This window comes from Streptopelia decaocto (genome assembly GCF_964273445.1).
Source record: "Streptopelia decaocto genome assembly, chromosome: 5".
Taxonomy (NCBI): Eukaryota; Metazoa; Chordata; class Aves; order Columbiformes; family Columbidae; genus Streptopelia; species Streptopelia decaocto.
The window spans coordinates 8,709,458-8,730,298 of NC_138659.1; the positions used below are offsets into that span (position 1 = coordinate 8,709,458).

Genomic DNA, 20,841 nt, shown 5'->3' on the forward strand with positions numbered 1-20,841 from the left:
AACATGAAGAAACAGTTATATTTCTAATTTGATTACAGTGCAGTACAAATTACATATTATCTCAAAAATCATCACCTGTATCAAAAGTTAAAAAATTTAGAATAATTTATAAAACACTCCCAGAATAGCAAATTACCAGTCTTGAAATGGAGAGTGAAAGTTATGTTTATGAACATGCCAACAGCTGTGTTACAGTAACATACTATGTATTTGCTTTTTCCCCCTCTGTTTTAAGCAGCAGGAGCCCCGTTCTCCCCGCAGTTACACGGGTACGACACGTGTGACCATTGTAACAGAGAGCAGAACAGGCCCTACCCAGAACCTCACTACACCACAAATTAAAGCTGTAAAAAATCTACTACTAAATATGGAACAGTCTTGCATTGTTTTTATTTAATTACTTGCAACACCACAACTGTCGTGTGTTTTCTCGCAGATCACGCAGTTACTTCCATGACCTGACACCAGCCACTGGGAAATTCATGTGCTGCATCACGCAGTTCAAACACATCTGACATCGTTCTATATCAATTCGAAATAATGACGATATTGTTTTTCCTATCTAGCCTTTTCTGTTTTGTAGTCTACATGGTGTGAATAAACTTCAAAATACAAGTCAGGTAAAACAACAGCCAGTAAGGCACTTTGTCAGCGAGGACGCGGCGTCCAGGCCGAGCGACTGGTCCACGGGACATTCTGCGTCACCAAACACAGTCAGTCTGTTCTTCACGGTCACTCCTCTGAGTACCCATTTGTAGAACAATACTCACTGACCAGCCCAGAACCAGCTTGACATTGCGTCTGCCAACATCTTTTTCCTGTTCTACAGCAGAACGTGCAACAGTAAAATAGTTCATACTTTTAAATACTAATGTTTAAAAGACTATTCAGCATCCTTGTAACAGCCAAGAATCGGCTACTGAATACTACTTGGAAAAAAAACCCCTCAGCGTAAGAAATGATCCCATCTTTCTTGTTTTCTGGGGTCACTTTCTCTTTTTTTTCTTAACATTTGAAGGCTTGACATTAAAACTTTGGTATAAAACATGTAAATGAAAGCCACCCATTAACATGCCATAGGGAGACACAATGGATCCAACTTGAACTAAACCAAAATTGATTGTGTGGGTACGATTGCATTTCCTCTGTCTCAGTTTCTACACTCTGCTTGTTCGAGATCCTCACAAGAGTTTGCTCAGTTTGCTCTGCCCATGTCCCGCTGCCCCACCAGAGCTGCTCCCGCAGCGCCCAGGGACCGGCTGAGCCCCGCGAGTGGGGGGTCCCACAGCACCGGGGATCCCCCAGCACTGAAGATCCCACAACACTGGGCTCCTGAAAGCACCAGCGGGTCCCGGAACACCGGGGATTGCCCAGCACTGGAGACCCCACAGCACCAGCTCCCGTGGGCTCAGCAGCAAAGCCTGTATGACCTATTTTACCATGTTATAAATAGCTGCATGTTCCACTCTCTGAAGAACGGAACTTTAAATTTTATACTAAATCATGCAACAAAGCAAATGTCCAAATCCATAAACGTCACTACTAGCACTTCCTCCGTGGTGTAAGCCTGCAGACTCCGGCCACAGGGTTAGTTGGGAACCACTATAATACGTTAGTCTTAAAATATTTTAAGTCATACTTTCCCAAGTAAATAGTTGCATTAATTTCTATTTAATTCATCAATAGCAATTTATTTTTTAAAAGCCAATCTTAATATTAAATCATTGTTATTTATTTATTCAATTTATTGATTACAAAATCTACATGGTATTGCTCAGTATTTTCACAGTTCTCATAATTATATCACTAAGAAAATGGCTTTTAAATTTTCTTCTCAGAAATGATGATCACTTACATTCTAAATAATTTCACAAAATAGTGAGTGGAGCAAATTTATACATATATATATATTTTACTGTATATAAATAATAATACAATTTAAAACTTTAACTTTTAGAAATTCCTTTAGTAAATGCATAGGTTTGTTACAAAAGTCTTCTAATCAAATAACTGTATACTATTTCTATTCTGTTTCATTCCTAGTAAACTCTATGGTTACATTCATATGATAAAAAAGCACGCTGTATTCAGAAATATGCTTTTTCAGTTGAGCTCCCAGTAAGACACTCAAGTCCAGTAGAAATATTGATTATTTAAATGCAGTTTCTTTAGCTGCAAACTAATCACACAGTAATAAAAAAAAAAAAGTGTTTTAGCACATGGACAGTAATCAGAGCAGCAGCTTTTAAAATCACAGAATGGTGACTTGTACTCCAGAATGTTACTGACTTAATTCTCAGAAGATATTAGAATAATGGGGGGGGTTGCATATTCAGTGTCATGCATGTAAGAATAATGATGGTGATGAAAACCATCAGTCAAGAGCCTGATTTTTCCCAAGGCCGGTTTCTCAGCCCTTTTTGAAGGTCAGGTTTACTCCAGGGCATCTCCAGAAGAGTTACCAAACATGGAAGGTGCCCACGATCTGTAGTTATGTTTGAAACCGCACACCTTTGCTTTACAGTACTTGAGTCCTACACTGAACCACTCATTCCTGCTCTGGGGAATGCAGTGCCTGCTGGATCCCAGAGACAACATAGGATCCCCTGCCCTGTGCTCGGGATCCTGGCACAGCTGCGGTGACCACGCTGCACCAGCACCACCCGGACCCACGCGGGGACAGCACTGCCTGGGCAGCGGTCACAGCCACCAACCGGAGCCACAAGTTACAGAGCAAAGTTACTTTGGCATGTGGAACATCAGTAAGTTTTGCCCAGAAACTTGCATTCTGATCTTCTGGAAAAGAATTTGCCTTTCTCTTTGTGACACCAATGGACTCCTGGGGCTAGAAAAGCATTTTAGGCGCTGAGCTCCCGCACCAGATCTGGCAGGGGTACGGCACGAACCTGGGGAGCAGACAGCAGCACAACAGCTCATTCAGTACACGGGGAAAGGGGGAGGCCTCAGCATGGCTGGGTCCTCGGGCACCCCGGTGACCCTGCCTAGCGCGGGTTGCACTGGATGATCTCCAGAGGGCCCATCCAACCCCAACCCATCTGTGGTTCTGATTCCACAAGACAAATACATTAAAACCTTTTCAGCTCAGCTAATGGCAGTAACAGACTTGAGAAGGGATCCAGGATGAGACCTGTTCCCTGGGCAGAGCTGCTCCTGACCTCGGTGACAGTTCCACCAACAGGAGGGTCACAGAACTGAACATAATGTTAATGTGGTTGCTACTAATAGATTTTGTACTAATGACTGGGCAAATTTAATAAATAAAAAGCAAACTAAATCTTTTGGAGCATCTTTCAGTAGCTAAGTAATTCATCCTCGAGTTCAATGTCTCAACACCTCACTGTGTGAACACCAGAGCCTGCAGACCCACGGAGAGGACACCCCAGCACTCAACACCCCGGTTGGTCAACGTCTCGTTAAGGAGCCCTTCTGAGCGAGGCAGAGCAATGGAATTCCTTGTGCCAAGACTCCCTTCCAGGAAAAAAAAGACCGCATTTGGTTTTCCTTTCAGTGAAGCTCAACTCCCTCATAATGCAGAACACAATCAGAGACTCGTTAAGAGATGGGGCTATTGACACAAGTGCATCTCTCTTGGGCATCAGCTGAAAATGATACATTCACCATCTTGTACCCGATGAAATCTCATTTGTGTGAACCACAAACCACGTGCAGTGGGACCTTCGGTTATGTCACCTTTTAAGCACAACTCACAAGAAACGTCACTTGAAGCAGCATCGACTATAATCCTCTGTGACCAACTTCTTTGGGACCTGCGGGTACCATCACTTCTCAAAAGACGCAGTTGTGGCTGTGATTAAAATATCACTACATTTTTCAGTGTAGGGAATCACTAATGCATGTATAATCACAGTTTAAATAGCTGTGAACCAGCTTGTACAAAAAAATACAATCATAGCACCATATTTACAAATTTAGTACCATCTTCTGCTTAACTAGAGCATCTCAAACTATCTTTTTATGGCTAATTAGGTTATATGTTAGTGCTTTCAAAAAATTGCCTGAATTTCTTTTACAAATATACACTTATAAAAAGAAACATTATCAAAACTGCTGTCATCTAAGGCAGCAACTTGTATTACAAAAGTTATTAAAACATCATTATAGACTTAAAAAAGCTTCAAATTTACATTTTCCTTTTCATAGGCACTCTAAATTAAAACGTGGCCTTGTTTTCACAGCTGTTAGTTTATGCATTCAAACTAGTTAAATGTTACCAATGTTGCTCATTTTTCTTTAGATATAAGCAAAAGGAAAAAAGAATCACCCATTAACCAGAAGCATCATTTATGGTTTTTACTTTTGCCTACTTTATACACATTTTGCTTAAAAGTGACACTGTTTGGATGTTGAGGTCTCATGTGTGTTATCCCACTGCCTTTTTAGGGCTTAGCTCCTTCTTCCCCAGAATTCGGTGAAGGCTGGCTGACATGAAGTAGGGTTTTGCTGTAGATCCATCATTTCTTTCCAGGTCTTCACCTGAATTTACACAGCAAAAGCAGCCAAAAGAGAAAACAGCGCAGACACACACACAGAGAATTGAAGAAGGGAGAGAGCAAAAGACCAAACATTACAAAAAATTCCCAATCAAGGCAATTTAACTGTATTGTTAAATTGACAAAGGACACTATAGAATTTCTATTTGCTCAAACCAGAAGAGGTTTTACACAAGGCAGAGACATAAACATCTAGCCATTTTTAAATAACACCAGTATATCCTTTTTGTTCTTTGGTTTGGCAGTACAGGTGGAAATTTTCAGAAACCCTCACGCCTCCAATGAAGTCTGGCATTTCAGGTACTTCTTGCTAGAAAACTCATCCCAAAGAGAGCTGTGGATTTAATCACTTTTAAAAACTGGACCCTTTTTCACTGCCTAAGATAAAGATAAAGTTCTAAAGTGCAGACACGCTGTGTCTGCACGACCAGAGCGAGTTGTGAGGAGTGACCAGAGGGGACAGGAAGAAAACCTTCACATAGCTCCATGGCAGTGTATTTTCTGCATAATTGGCATAAATTTATAAAGTCTGATAATTTTTCAGCACACCAGACTTTCTCCATTTTGTTAGTTTGAAAAATTTCAATTTGTTATTAACAAGAGGTTTGAGTGAATCATTGCTGTACAGGGTGCTTCACAAAGCACTCAGAAGCAAACTGTTAATAAAAGTTAAGAAACATCTGAAAAACAACAGCCCGTGAGCCACAAAGGCACCTTCCATCACTTATACTAATTAAATCTGAATACTAAGACACTTTCTGCACTGAGGAATGCATTAAGGAGCCAGTCAGAAAAGCAGAAGCAGTTCATATTTCAAAATCTGCTAGCATGTCACCACAATTCTGTAAAGAACAGATAAGGTGGTTTTCTACTCTTCTTCCAGTGACTTGCAGGTATTAGTGAAAGAAAACATAGTACTTACAAAAGCAGAGGAAAAGTGTGTCAACACACATTGCATAGACGCTGAAGAACCCATGTGCAACTAGGTAGGAGCCAATAATGACCGTCTGCAAAAACCAAACCACAACAAAACCCCAAATTTAATTTGGGACCAACGTGGCAGTGTTGACACAAATCAGAAGCCTAGTCTGCTAAGCAAACTTGGGAGGATTTAATGGCAGCTCTGTAATTCTACCAAAAGCTACTTCTGCTTGGAAAGGGATCACATGTTCAGGACACCGTGTCCCAACATGCGGTAGCCACTGGTTTTCCAGCTGCCAAACTGGAGCCGTTTCAATCCTCAAAGAGAGTGTATGCCAAGAATATCCTGAACTCCTTCCAAATTATTCTAAAGAACTACTCATCTTGGACATGTTTCCAAATTTCTGGGGGCTACAAAAGGAGACAGAGATGCATCGTAAGGCCCCAGTGTCATCAGTCCCTCAGCACCAGCCTTTGCTGTCAGGGGGCTGAAGAGAGCAGCTGTGACACCCGTTTTTCTGCGGGTGCAGAGTCACTGTGGTGCCTGGAGGCTCCAGAGGACTCGAGCACAGACCAGTCCCCACCTCCGTGTCACGGGACAGCGTGAGGACAGCCGGAGCTGCCACCAGCTGAGCCCCGGGCAGCCCGAGCACGTCTGCAGGGACCAGGCGCTGCCTTACCAGCAATGGTACCCAGTAGTAGTTGAGCGCGGGGGCCTCCTGCGCAAAGAGGGGAATTCTGCGCGTGAAGAAGAAGAACGCAAGGACACCTGCAAGGAGAACAGAGCATCAGTGATCCCTGCACTGCCGCGGAGGCCTCGTCACCCAACGAGTGCTGAGACACAACAGCAGGCGCAAGGCTGGTTCAAATAAGAGTTTGTAAACAATAAATTCATCAATACTAATTATCTGCAGGATCTCTATTCTGACAGAAGAAATATGTAAATGAATCAATCACCATAAAGATATTAATTGGCCCAGAGAGACGTGTTTATTAATTGTTTTGTTTCATCATTCTACTGGATTTAATGGCAAAATGAATAAATAATGACAAGACAGTGACACGGGATAACAAAGACCATTGGGTGGATCTTTTACAAAATAGACTGAGAAAAAAAATCTGCTGGTTGAAATTTTATTGCTTTAAGATATACAGCTATTTCAGAATAAAATGGCAGCGCTAGTGGTAAGCATGACTGGATCAGACCAATGCCTCTACAACAGAAATGATCCAGAGAATTTACTCTTGAAGAAGACAGAGACATGAGTTAATTTCAGTATTTCATGGCTTACATATCAGAGGATATGTTTCAAATCAAATTTGCTACCCAGTTTGAAAGTCACTCTACAACAGTACAAAATATTTTAGATCTGTTCTTGGTACTAATTGTCAACTTTTGTTTAAAATATAATTCATCGGTAATTTTTTAAAGCATACAGAATACAAAATACAGTTATTTGTAAAATGCTGTTTTGAAACTGCTGTGACAATTCACAAGAATCATAAGGAAATACTGCCAACTTGAATTTCTGAAAGTGTTTCATTAAAAAAAAAATCACTTTTCTGTCACAGAAAAACATGAATGATATATTTTGATTTTTACTGATAACTAAGAAAACCCTGTAAGTATGCTAGAAATATTATATTTCTTTTACTATAGCTTATAGCTATAATGGGCTTGAATGTAGCACAGCTTGGGATCCATCTGCAGACCTGCAGCCCCTCCTCTTGTCCCCACACTGTCTGCTGCCAGGGGCACCTCAACTGCAATTCTGTTCAGTTCTTAGAAACGATAACCAACTGGGGCTGACAATGGGTGTGAATTGGTTTGATCCAGCTATGTTGCCAGAAAATAAAACATACATTCAGAAAATATCAATTAGCTTACCTACACCACCGGCCACGAGAATTTTCCCCAGGAACAAAAGAAAGTCTGTAACTTTGTCCAGAACTGCAACTCTGTTCAGCAAAGGACAGATGACACATAACCATCACAAACCAGACATTTATATTCTTTCTCCTCAGAGCTACGAATAGTTGACAGAATGTGACCAAGAAGCCGCCTTCTGCTGGTTTCATAGCCTGACAACACAAGGCAGAACCAGCGCTGAGCTGGGCTTTGTTACAGCCTAATCCTGCCAGGCAAAGAGCTCCGAGCCTCTGGTTGACTTAGGCCTTGATGTGGCGATACTGCTGCAGCACGTGAAGGGGGGTTAAATAAACCAAACCAAAACATCACAGTTTGAAAGGTACACAGCCAAACAAGAAGCAATGGTTGTGTAGATTGCTGGTAGGTTTTCTTTTCACTCAGTCCTATCTGGCCACATTTTGTGACCCCGTAACATGACAAATCTGCTATTTTTAGAGATCATGGTACAAGACCAAAGGCAGGAGGCCTCAAAGCAGGGAGACAATCACAGATGAAGGTAGACAGAAAAACTGTCAGTAAATCTGCAGCTCCCACTGAAAGCAACAGCAGGGAGGTTCTGCTCAAAGTCCTGCCAGCCTGACTTATCAGAAACTGCAGGTAAATAATGGGATGGAAACTGAGCTTTGTATCATCAGCCTCTTGACAGCACTGAAGGCTATGGGTACAGTAATACACAGCACTGACTACCATGAAAGAGAAACATTAAGAAATATTAAAGAGAACAAGTCATTATTAACCTGTCAATTCAGAATTAGCAAAATATACAAGATTTTTAAAATCTCCATTTGGAACAATAAAATTATATGCCTGGCTTTTATCTATTGCTCTTGTTGACTAAGAGCAAAAGCACCAAGGATAGTGAGACGATGCTCTGAACGGAACCGAAGGTGGAGCTGTTCTACCAGCTTGGCAGAGGTGGCTGTGCTGGCCAGCCTGTGGTTACACATCGTTCAGAAGTGAGGGCCATGGCTGAGGACAGCCGCAGTTTACAACGATGTTTGAAGGAGACATGGGAGAGGAAACAAATGTGTGTTCAGAGTGCAACAGCAGGAAATCCTGACACTTCTGAGGACTGGAGATGGCCCCTTACCTCACCACGTTCCGCATGAGCAGAAAGAACGCTTCCCTTGCCGAGGTGCAGAAGTTTTTACCATATATAGCAATCTGCAAAATAAAATAGCTGTTAAGTATTTTAAATAACTAGGATACCTCCTTGTATGCCAGAATCTTATTGCATGTAAAGCGTAGCTCTCTCTAATACACGGCCTTAAACTGAGACGAACACCAAGCACTTCCCCCTGTCACCTGTTACCTCTCAACGCTTCCCACCAGGCGGGGACAGAATATTATCCACCTTCCCCCTCCAAATCACCTGGTGCTGAGCACGTCAGCCCTTGTGATCTTGCAGGCAGTAAGCTCAGTACTTAGTTTGCCAAGCAGAACAAACAAGGTATTTGCTGAGAGATTCTTCTCGCTTTGCTAGTGACCTACACTGAGTTACAGCATCACAGAGTGGTTGGGGTTGGAAGGGACCTCTGGAGATCATCTAGTCCAACCCACCTACTAAAGCAGGTTCACCCAGAGTAGATTGCACAGGAATGTGTCCAGGTGGGTTTGAATGTCTCCAGAGAAGGAGACAGGGTTTAGAGTCAGTGGAAGGGTTTATAGCAAGTAGAAAGCAACTGGCACTTGTAGAACAGGAGTGACTTGACCCCTGTAGGTATCTCCTTGGACCTGATGCTACTCTCGTTCAAGAAGAAATCTGCAACACCAATATCAAAGTCAGTGGATTTATATCAGCACAAACTAAAGCAGCTAAAGTTATTCAGGAGCAAAATAATTTCTTCTTCCTGGAATAGTGCCCACAAGGATAAGATTTACTAGAACAGCCCGTAGTGCAGTCAGTTTGTAAACTGTAAACAAGACAGTCAAAAAGAAAACTTTCTCTTCAAGATGGCATTAATTTGAAAAATCAATTGCATGACCATGGGTTATAGTGGACCCATTCCAGCCACCTCCTTTGAGACAAGTCTGTGACTGTACCATTCAATCACTGAAACTTCTTCAAGTCAGGACATTCTAGGCTGAAATCTACATATGTTTAATTAGGTGAAAATCTGGAATTTCTCTCTGGAAGCTAAGAAGGGTTATTTTAGAGTAATATCACTGCTGCTAGAAGAGTTTGTGCTTTAACTTCCATAAGGAAATACAGATACCATGTGCCTTCTGACCTCCTCATTCAAACACCGCCTCCAAACAGAAGTGTCATCAACATGCAGCATGAAACAAGCTCATGTGTCTGTTGAAATCACAATTTCAGTTGCTGAACCACTTACTTTGGGAGGTGAGGGGAATGGACAAGGACAGGCATGAAAGGAAGCTGAATATATAAGCAGAGAAAAAGAGATCTTACTTCTTCATGGTAGGACCACATGCATTTCCTGAAAACTCCCAGAAACCCCATTATTTATTCAGCAGATTCTAGCACTGGTGGGTGTTGATCAACTAGTAGTGGTTAGAGTATTTTAGTGTCCCAGACAGGGAAGAGCACATGCAGAGACAGCACATACCATGATGTAGGCATTTCTGTTTATAAATTTTAAGAATTTTTCCAAACACCAGAAACAGCATTTGAGGCAGCAGAGTAGGAATCTAGTGAAGGAGTTCTGTGTACCTGAAAAAAAGGAGAGTACATCATACATGGAACTCATAAGCAGTATTCAGAACACAGAAAGCTATTCGGAAGAAAACCTTAAATTGTGATAGAAGCAGAAATGTTATTTCTTCTGGTTATGGACTCTCTCAACCAAATTTAGCTTACTAGCTTTCAATTAGATCAGATCCATATCCTGCATGAACTTTGCATTAAGTTCCCAAGGACACAGAGTCAATTTGAGTAAAGCAGCACAAATTCACTGGCTTCAGTGATCCTACAATGGCTAAAATAATGTGAAATGAATCTCTTTTCATTGCTGAAAAAACAACTTGGGAAAGTAAGGAATTTACCAAAGGAGGTCTTAATAACGTAGAATAAATTCAAAAATCTCACCTTTCAGTTTGTGATCCAAGTACTCCAGTATTACTCTAATAAGCTGGACAATTGCAAGAATTAAGGCTCCAAATGCCAGCGAACCTGTATGGTACCTAAAACAAAATAAGTAACTGTTATGTTGCACATATGTGTATATGTACAATTATATAAGTATGTGCATATGTGTGTGTGTATATATATATATATATATATATATATAAATAAAACTGTAACTGGAGGAAGGTCCATTAGTGGGAATTACATTTGCTAATGGATCTTCACCCTGATCCACCAGAGAGGAACGGGATGAAGCTGGTGCTGTTTGTGTGAGTGCTGCATCTGTCTGTCAGTCTGTGTGGCCAACTGCCTATGTACACGTTGTACACATGTATGTGGGTGAGTGCACCTACTGGGAACACCTGCTCAGCCTTGTAGTTGGTCAGACCCAAGGGACGGAGCTGCCACAGCCTTGTTGCCATTGGGATTCAGGATCCAGCCTCCCCCAACAACTACATTTTCCTGACTGTACCGGGTTTGGACGGAACAGCATTAGTTTTCTTCACAGCAGCTTGTACGGTGCTACGATTTGGATTTGTGTTGGTAACACACCCGTGTTTTAGCTGTGGCTGAGCAGCATCAAGGCCTTTTCTGGTCCTGCCACTGCCCCGCCAGAGCAGGCTGGGGTTGCACAGGGGCTGGGAGGGGACAAAGCGGGACAGCTGACCCCACTGGCCCAAGGGACATCCCATAAGAGGATGCAGAAAGTTGCAGGGAAGATGGAGAAAGGAGGGGTGTTCAGAGTCAAGGTGTTTGTCCTCCCAAGTCACCGTGCCGTGTGCTGAAGTCCTGCTGTCCTGGGGACAGCTGAACACCCGCCTGTGATGGGGAGCAGGGAATGAATCCCCGGCTTCGTGCTGCTTGCACACACAGCTTCGCTTTACATATAACTGCCTTTATCTGAGCCCGTATGTTTTCACACTTTTACCCTTCCAATTCTGTGTCACAGCCACTGTGGGGGAGCGAGCGAGTGGCTGCATGGGGCTCGGCTGCCCACCGGGGTTAAACCACAACGCTGACTAATCATTTTCATTTGATATTCTAGGTCTGGCCTCCCTAGAGGTAAAAAGAGCACTTGTTGGATACGTGACAAGACTCGCATCAAGCTCCACAGTCTTACCGTATTGCTCGTCCAAATGAAGAGAAGAGTGGCCACAGTGGAATATCAGCTGGTTTTCGATAGGCCCAGTAATACGAGGCAAAGGCACCGGCAAGGGTACACTGACCCAGTGCAATTGCAAAGTTCACCAGCCAGAGAAAGACAAAGGCGTTGGCCAACTGGAAGATGAAGATGTACTTATGGTACAGGCTTTCTCCTCCATAAAACGCAAAAGTACATTGAGCACCTGGACACACTTTAGTCACATTGGTTCTATTAAAAGTCTGTATAGAAAGAAAAATAACACAATGATAAGCAATGAATTGTGTGTATACATTCTCCGAAGTTTAGCAGTTTAATACAAATAATATAATTCTGCTTGATGTTTCATTAGTTCATTCAGCACTGCACTCCAATACTATGTAACCTGTTCACATATTTAAGGATTTATATTAATGTCTTACACAGATGCTTAACTCTAAATTATGCAGTTTGCAAACAGGGCTGTTCACCCCATGCCTGAAACCTACATACATGAAATGTGAGTTTCAGAAATCTGCTTCTAAGACACACAAATGTTTAATTTTCATTTAAAAAAATCTGCTCACATTAAAAAAAATATATTTATCTATATTTGAAAAGCAGAGGCCAAATTTGCAGTTTGGGTAAATCACCACAGTTGAATTGAAATCAAGTGAGCTGTGCTATTTTACACAAGCTGTGGATGTGGTCGCAACTTCTCTTACCTATCTCAGAGTATTAAAACAGGAGTAGTCTTTACATGGAATTACTTTTCCCTCTTTCTATTGTTCATTTCATGTTCATTTCATGTTCTTTTCATTTTAGTTTGGGCATGAAAGAAAAGCAGCTGAATTCTAATCCCTTTCTTTTTTACTGTTCAGACATCAGTAGGGTGGGCAATTGTTTGGGATATACATAACCACAGCAGTACATTGAAATGTAAATACCTGAAAAGAACCCTGATGTAACATTTGACAAATATTTCCAGTTTAAAAAAAAAATATTTGAATTCAGCCCCACAGTCAAGTCAAAACATTTGATGGATGACAAAACAAAATAAAGACAAATATTTTTGGAGCTTCATAAAGGTCCTTGCTGTGCCAGAAGCAGCTAAGCCTCTGCTTCAAAACACAGCTGGTCCTTAGGCAAGTCTGAGGCACAGCTTTCAAATCTTCCATTGCCTTTTGAGGACCACGAAACAGAATTCTCATGAGTTCAAGAACACCTTTCCAAAGAAACCTATACTTCTATGTCATCTTTTCTCACCCTATAAATGAGAATGGTTAATATTTACCCACCTCACAGGACAGTTTAGTAGAAAAAATTGTATCTGTAAACTGCTTTGAACAAATAAGTGTTATCTGAACACTAAGTGCTATTTTCAGTTTTAACATGAGGAATCATTACTTAAAATATACACATTTTCTACTAGCATTGCATTTAATTATGATTAAGAAATGCAATTAGTATAGATCTCACTACAGGTAAGTATTTGTTACACTTACCTCTGGGTCACACGTCAGATTTGCATACTTGCACAGTGTTTGATTAGCCATTACTTTATATACAGGTTCTCCCGATGTAGCCAGAAAACTGAATGAAATATTTTAAGGAGGAATCACAGAACTGTAGGCTTTGAGCAACTCAGGATTCTGCAGGGGGTAATGACTGGCTAAAGAACTTGTGCAGGTAACAGAAAAACTGACCTTGCTATGCAGAGATGTGTGTGAAGGGCTGATAGACAAACTGAGGCAAACTCCATCCCAGACCCGTCATAACCCCTGACCAGAAGGGGCAAGGGGAATAACCTGGAAAGGTGACTCAGTCTCTCCTGCACATCAGCTTTGACAAAGCAGATTATGCATTGTTCTTCGACAGTTCGTATTTGGGTAGAAGCAGACACAGAGCATAAGCATAAATTAACATTGTCCTGAACAGCAATAACTGTCGCTGTTTGCATGTAAAAGCACCATTTGTTTTCAAAAGGCAATTTTCCCCTTTCTGATACCTTGCCAAGCCCTTGCGGTTCTGGGAATAGACAGTGGTTGTTGTTATGCAATTTAGAGAGGACTTGGTGCACTGTACATTCTCTCACTCCTTTCCTACACTTTTCTGAACAAAACTCACCTGGAGCCCATCCCAGCTCAGAGATCACTAGCATTGAACCTCCAGAGCACACAGCACCTTAAAGGCCACATTCACTCTTTGCTGAGGGCCCTTTTTTCACCCCTTAAAGTCAGACTTACATAGCACACAAGGTCTTGTCTCATTCCTCTGCCTTGGCATGAATTTTAGTCCAGTTCTTTTTCATGAAATTAAATTTGTACATCATGTGCAAATGTGCCGTGAGAACAGTGCATCAGTGCAGCAAGTGCTAAGTGACCAAATAGCCCTCTAAATGCTGGTTTGGTTAAGGTGAAACAGCAGAGAATTATCTGGCCTTGAGGACCAGAAGACTGTTCCTCCAGAGAGGCACACAGACAGAAGGATACACAGCTGTCACAGCCCAGTAGGAAATACAAATTGCAATGAGAACGAAGGTGACAATTGGGTAGAACAATGTAGACATTATATAGCCAATAGCCCTACGGAAGAAACAAAACATATCAGTAAGCTGCAACAATTTAAGAGACAAGTTCTTTGTCGGTCCTCTTCTAGCATCATCCTTTTTACTTTGAGCTCCTTGTCAGCGGCAGCATAATATAGTGCTGAGATCTCACAATACTCCAGGTTCTTTCTTCAAATGTCTTCACATCTTCACTTTGTCATTTCTACCACCCCGCTTTTAGCACGACAGTCACCTTTATCAACTTGCCAGGTTCAAGTCTGTCTTCTGTGTCCTCCTTCTCCATCTGCTTCCCAGATTCAGCTCTCTCCAGGTCACAGACCTTTCAGTCACCTCTCCCTGTTGACCCCTTATTTCCCTGTTCAGTTCTGCTCAGCTCCCACACTCTTCCCTCAGCTCCTGCACACCTGAAATCACCTCTTGCCACTTTGTACTTGAGGACTCTGTTCCCAGGCCCTTTCCTGCCTTAAGTCCTCACTGTTTTGGGGCAGGGACACTCAACTCACCTTTGTAAGGCCAGGATATGCTCACACCTGCCTGTGACTGAACGACTGTCCTTGCACTCCTTTACACTCCTGTCATCCACCTCTCCCATTACTCTGAATTTTCTCTCCAGTGGCCCTGTAAAGCTTACCACAAGCCGTTTTTCTCTTATTATTTCTATAGTATTTTTCCTATGATTCATGGCCCTTCTGACGTTATTTATTTTATAGAAGGCAGTTTCTAGAATGTAAAAGGAGCCAAATTTATCCAGTTCCTGCCACTAAACTAGTAAATGCTGGGGGAATGCAAGGGATCTGTCACGTGCAATCAAGGGGTCAAGAGCAAAAGTCCAGAGTCACAAAGGAGGACAGAGCCTTATGCTGTCCAAGAAACAACCATTGCACATGAGCAGCGTTCGGCAGCTCATGGTGGGCCTTCGGTTACCTCCAATAACACGGACAGTTACTCCAACAAACTCACTTACAAATTATAATTGTTTCTAACCATGGATTTCAAGTCAATTATTAGCATTATAGTTGTAATATTTTTGAAAGAGTAGTTAAAAGGCATTGAAAAATGTAATTTGATTTCCAGTCATTAGCAGCTTATTTTTCGTCTACCTGAACACAGGGCATGGTCTGTTAGGTTTACAGCAATGATATACGGTGTTTCACCTCATGCATTATGCATGAGAATAAAAAACATCACTCTCGAGTGACCTTTCCATGCTGCTAAAGAACTACAGAATGTTATTACTTCTCAGCAGGAAGTTTATGAACTTTCTGAAATCCTTCTACCTGTCAGGGCTGTGAACAAAAGTGTTGCAGAGTGTTTTAATGAACAGGAATTAAAGAGTATAATTTAGTGCTGCCAAAATAAATTGCTATGGTCTAATTGCACAGTACCATAAGACAGGAAACAGGTATCTGGCTGAGGGTAGAATTTCAGTATTTCTTAATCCCATTACAAAAATCCCAAATCCTGACTCCTGGGAGCCACGATGTCAACGGAGATGACAGAAAACTACAAGTAGGAGCACACAGGTAAACTCAGAACTAATTCCGTGTGCTCTAACAACAGAGCTCTGCTTCCCAGGCCTACGAGAGCTTTGCCTGTTTGCAATGAAATCCAATGGCCTGATGTTTTAAGTCCATTCCTACTTTGTTATATTCCAATTAAAAAAAAAAATAAAAGAACTAAGTGTTGCCACTGTGTAAAACAGGAGCCACTCCAAACAAAGTCTGTGCAGATTTCAGGACACACAAAATGAGGAGGTCTCCCAGGCCTTCAGCTCTCACACCCTGCTCTGCCTCCTTCTGTGCTCAGAGCTGGAATGAAGCACTTGGAGTGCACCATGCTACAGTGTCTGGTGATGGAAGTCTCCTGTTCTCTCTGCACATTCATGCATGTCCACACAAAACTTTGATTTAAGCCAGAAGAATTCAGTCTTTCCTAAATAAAAGCCACAGCCAAAACAACACCCATGTTCTACCACTAGTATATCACCCCAGAGACAACCCAAGGACTGAGCAGAATTGGCAGCTGCAGTCCCAGGCTCCTGTGAACACCATACCACACTTGGCATTTCTGCTGATAACACCTTGCACTGAGGGTCCGCGGTACCACTTGCATGTACCCTTAAGGCAGGGGGCTGAGAGACAAGAAACGTCTGACTGCAAAAGCGAAACCTCTTGTAAGCACACCCTCATTAACAGAGAACTGGAATTCTTCATGTTACCTGTTCAGCTCAGCAAGTCTGGTGTTGTATTTTAACCCCCAACTTTATGCCCTTGGTAGCGGAAGATGAAGCTCAAGAACAGTGTACTCTAGAGATCATTTAATAAAATTCAAACTGTATTAAAATCAAACCAACCTACCTACTACCTTCCTTCAAAAGTGCAATAGCAATCCGGATACGATTCCTTAGGAAGATCAGCATCAGTATGATTATGACCTCAACAGCACAAAGTATTATCACTGTAAACAAACACACAAAGTTAGATCTATCAAGAAACAAACCAACATCCTGTCTCTGTAAATTGCTTTTTGTTTTCCTTGTATTTTATACTATAGTTCAGGAACTCCATACAATTCTCTGCTAGAGCAGTTCTCTCTTTCTCACACTGTACCTGCCAGTCTTCAATCCCATTTCATAGTTTTGTAAGTTCCAGTGTAGGGAAATTCTGCATCAGAGAGTTAGAGTGTGCAGGACCCTGACATTAGCATGTATAAATTTAGAAGAAAAACAGAACATATCATTCTCAAAGATAATAATTTACTTAAATGTGACTGTAGTATTTGGCCTTAGATATCGCTCACTCTTAAATTCTACTTTTCATTAACAAGCATTTTGCATATTTATATTCTAATGCTGATAATCTGTAGTATTTAGATAAATAAAATAAATAGAATGGAGATGAAGCATCAACTTTTTAAGGAAGAGTGCATTTTTCCCAATATATATATTATTCTAACATTTAGATGTACTCAAATCAATAGGTTGGTTTGAGTATTAACCTGGCATGAGCTCCTTTCACCTTATTTGAGTAAAAAAGAAGAAGAGGCTAAGATAGGGCAGTTAGGGACACTTTTTTTCACCTTCCAGCTGTGCTGCTGGAATCATACAAACTTTCTCTGAGGTCAGAGGGTTGAAAGCACCATGTCCCAGAACATTTCCTCTCTCAGTTTTGAGCAGTGTTTGATTCACAACCCAGATCTGGTTTAAAGAGTCTCTGTCAGTTTGATTTCTATTTGTGTCAGTTCAAAACCTACTTCTGCAGTAGAAACTAATGAAATTCTCTGGACTTCATTTAGAGAAGACAGAGTCTTTAATGTCTGAAGCACACCTCCTCAGACAGACACAGCCATTAATTCTGGGCACTTCAGATGCTCAGACCACCTGTAAATGAGCCCAGCCACTGCGGATGTTTGGACACAGCAGGACCCAGCTTCTCCAGCTGAAACAAAGAAGTTTTGTGGAAGAAGAAGACAGAAGGGACAGTATCCCTAAGCCCTGGCTTGTATGGAGGTTTGCAAAGGGACATGGAAACTGGCTTCAGGTCCCACAGCTTAGACACGGTCTCAGAATCCAGACAGGGACAGTCACAGATGTCAGATTACGATCCCAGGCATGAGCAGCACCCCCAGCCACCAGAACTGCAGGTGGCCAGTGACCGCTGTGCTGCTCCGAGCCACAGACTTTGTGCAGAACAAAGGTTTTGTTACATGCATTTCAGACCCTATTTTGATACAGCTCCCCATGAAGGAATACACAACCAGGTTTCTTTAAAGCTGGTCTCATTCCAGTTCAGCTCTCTTAAGTTAACGCAGCTTGTCCCAAACATTGTGAAGAAGGAAAGCAATGTCAGTACATGATGAGTTCTGGACTAGGACTAAGAGGACCCATGTTTTCCTCAAGGATATTTAACTGATTTGCTGTGTGACTTTGGAAAAGCAATTTAATTCCTGATTACCTCAACTTACTCATCTGAAAGTGACACTGACCTCTAGATAAACTAGACATTGGCTGCTGAGAATCAGAGCTTGGAGAGTTACAAGGAAAAACAAAATAAAGCTCTATTATTCTCTAGGGATAGCATATTAAAAAGCCCTGCCTCAGCAATATGTAGAGGATGCCTCATGAGCTCAATGATCCAACATACAGTTAAATGAACACGCAAAGCAGAGAGAGGTGATTTAAGCAGTAAACTACTGCTCTATTAATTTAGTCACCAATAGGGAGAGGCAATGTTTTAGTTATGTCCCATTCATCATCAGTTGGTGTCTGTGTGCCTTCTAATAGAGCAGTAATGGCAATGCAAGTAATTTGACAAGTATTTGTTCTCTCCTCCGCCCCTTTCCCTGGGGAGGGATGCATATGCTGCAGGCTGTCTCATTCCAGCAGGATTTTGTTTTAAATACATTGCCCTTGCAAGAGAAGGTAATGATGCACTTTTGAAAATAAAGGTGATGAAATTTGCAATTGTTCATTCCACAGTCTCAGATCAGGCTCCAAGAAAATTCAGTGACCTTTATGTAAACAGCTCTACAAAAATGTGTAGACCTATTAATTTAATTTCTGGGGCCCTCAAAGAGGGAGAATCAACAGATTAGGAGAGGAAAATGCCTTATGCAACTACACCAGGACTAATGTAGTGATTGCCTTCTGCTTCCCCGTGATGAAGACTGAACACACAGGAAATAGAATGCTAATAACACAAGCATTTTCACTCTCATCACTAGTGTGTTTGCTTAATCAACCCTTAAAATACACCAGTCTCCTTGCAAAAACAAGTAGATTTTTGCACAATACAGAGAAAGAGAATTCTGCTTTCTCCTCTGAGCGACATACGTAGAGAAGGAGATTTAACAAAGCAGAAACCAGAGCAAGACAGTGATTGATTCTCCTGAACATCCATTAACAGATGCCAAGTTTAAAGGGCACTTACTAAACGCTAACCATGTTTGCCTCAGCTGCAGGTACACTCTGAAGTCTGTCTGGAATCCAATATCATAAACAGTGAGGTCAGATCCAGGTATTCCTTTGAGATGATCATACTCCCAGTAACAATGCCAGATGCCTTTTAAAAAACAATCAATATAAAACAAATGTTTCTGACAAGTTTAAATAAAAGACAAGTTTAAATAAAAACAAACTTGCACAAGCCAAATGTTGGTCCTCAGCATGTCAGTTAAGCAAAAACCAAAAATGCATTACTGTGAGACTAGTCAGTTATAACATCACATGTATAGAAAAGAAATATCAGTACAAGTGAATACAGACCAAGCATACTGTGGGTACATAATTCAAGTTACTATATCTGGTGCTAAGTATCAGCACAGCTGGATTCTTACTACATTTCACTGCCATTTAAGCCCTTCTCACTTAACTGTGTCTAAAACTAGGCATTAATTCTCCCAGTTGTACCACTTAATTGATGTAATTACTGATTTTCCTTGCCAAAACTTCAGCAATAAGGAAAAACAGCCTCAGAGGCTAGATTACACTTACCATAACCTATAATTCCAATCACACCAAAGATGAAAATCCAGAAGAGAACCCCAGCCATGAACCTCAATAGCACAAGGAAGAGCAGACTCACAATCATTGCAATGAACAGCCCACTGGAATGACAAGAAACACACACAGAGTGAAAACAAGAGTGAGAAGCTTCACTTTCTTGCATGCCTGGTACCCCAAATACAGGTAACTTCATCTCACATAAGAGAATGATTTGTAAAAATGTATTTCACAATCTTCCTTATGTAATACATGCTCATGGCTATTACGTGCTGTTAGAAACAAATAACTTATTTGTGATGATCACACAGGGCAGAGCCAGAAATGTTGGTATACACCAGGTTCCAGGCTGGCTGAGCAGGACCAGCGCAATGACTTTTTCCTAATTTACAGCAGCTGAACAACTCACGGCCTTTTTCAGGTCATGGTCCAGTCTACGGCACAGAAAGTTAAACTGGAGGAATACCTGTGTGTGTGGAGGTTGCTGGTTTATGTCCTCCATTAAAAATCCCTACTTGCAAAGAAACAATGTTAGTAAAGTAACATCCTACGAGCTTTCCTAGGAAAAAAAAGAATTAAGTTTAGGAGGAAAACCAGTGACTCTACCCATCATAAGAGGAAATGATCAGGGCATTGTGATGCATAAAAATAAACTGTTAAGAGCTATTAACGAGGCCCCTGCAAAACACATCTGCAGAGTGTCTTTATCAAGTCTGTGGTAAGGAAATACTTGTTTTCATTTCACTCTCAGAAAGCAAAAAATAACTGTGAAAGACCTTTTTACCCAGCGAGGCCTTCTAAAGCAACATGAATAAAGCAAAGTGAACAAAAATCCCACCCAAAAACCAGATGCTTCACAGAACATTTCATTTCTCAGAATTTTTAGTAGGTGTTACATTGGAATTTTGTTATTAGTACAGACTCAGAAAAACTTAAAATCTCTTCTTGCCTGTGTTCAGTAACTTCTCAATGTTCCCAGCTTATTTAGTCAGTTAAAGATAAAAAATGGGTCAGCCTGAGCATAAACCATCAAAACCAGATGTTTTGGGCAAAATAAGCCAGATGGGCAGAGGGACAAGAAAAAGGACATCAGCTTAGTTAAACCTTTGTAAGCTGGTCTAAGTCATAGCCCTTTAAAGGTTTCCTAGCATGTTGCATTTTCCCATATTAAAAGCTACTCC

At 41.4% G+C, this 20,841-nt stretch overlaps 1 protein-coding gene across 1 annotated transcript in view; it reads right to left on the minus strand.

Moving 5' to 3' along the window:
* Positions 1–4,322: 4,322 nt before the first annotated feature.
* SLC44A5 (solute carrier family 44 member 5) overlaps positions 4,323–20,841 on the minus strand; it is a 75,505-nt gene continuing 58,986 nt past the window's right edge. The window contains exons 10-22 of the mRNA XM_082053753.1: positions 19,652–19,764; positions 19,089–19,220; positions 16,518–16,617; positions 14,084–14,176; positions 13,097–13,184; positions 11,592–11,854; positions 10,433–10,527; positions 9,954–10,057; positions 8,474–8,547; positions 7,342–7,412; positions 6,134–6,222; positions 5,455–5,539; positions 4,323–4,515 (exon numbers count right to left, since the gene is read on the minus strand). Coding sequence (XP_081909879.1) covers positions 4,403–4,515; positions 5,455–5,539; positions 6,134–6,222; positions 7,342–7,412; positions 8,474–8,547; positions 9,954–10,057; positions 10,433–10,527; positions 11,592–11,854; positions 13,097–13,184; positions 14,084–14,176; positions 16,518–16,617; positions 19,089–19,220; positions 19,652–19,764 — 1,420 coding nt within the window. The 3' untranslated portion in view covers positions 4,323–4,402. The remainder of the gene's footprint in view (positions 4,516–5,454; positions 5,540–6,133; positions 6,223–7,341; positions 7,413–8,473; positions 8,548–9,953; positions 10,058–10,432; positions 10,528–11,591; positions 11,855–13,096; positions 13,185–14,083; positions 14,177–16,517; positions 16,618–19,088; positions 19,221–19,651; positions 19,765–20,841) is intronic.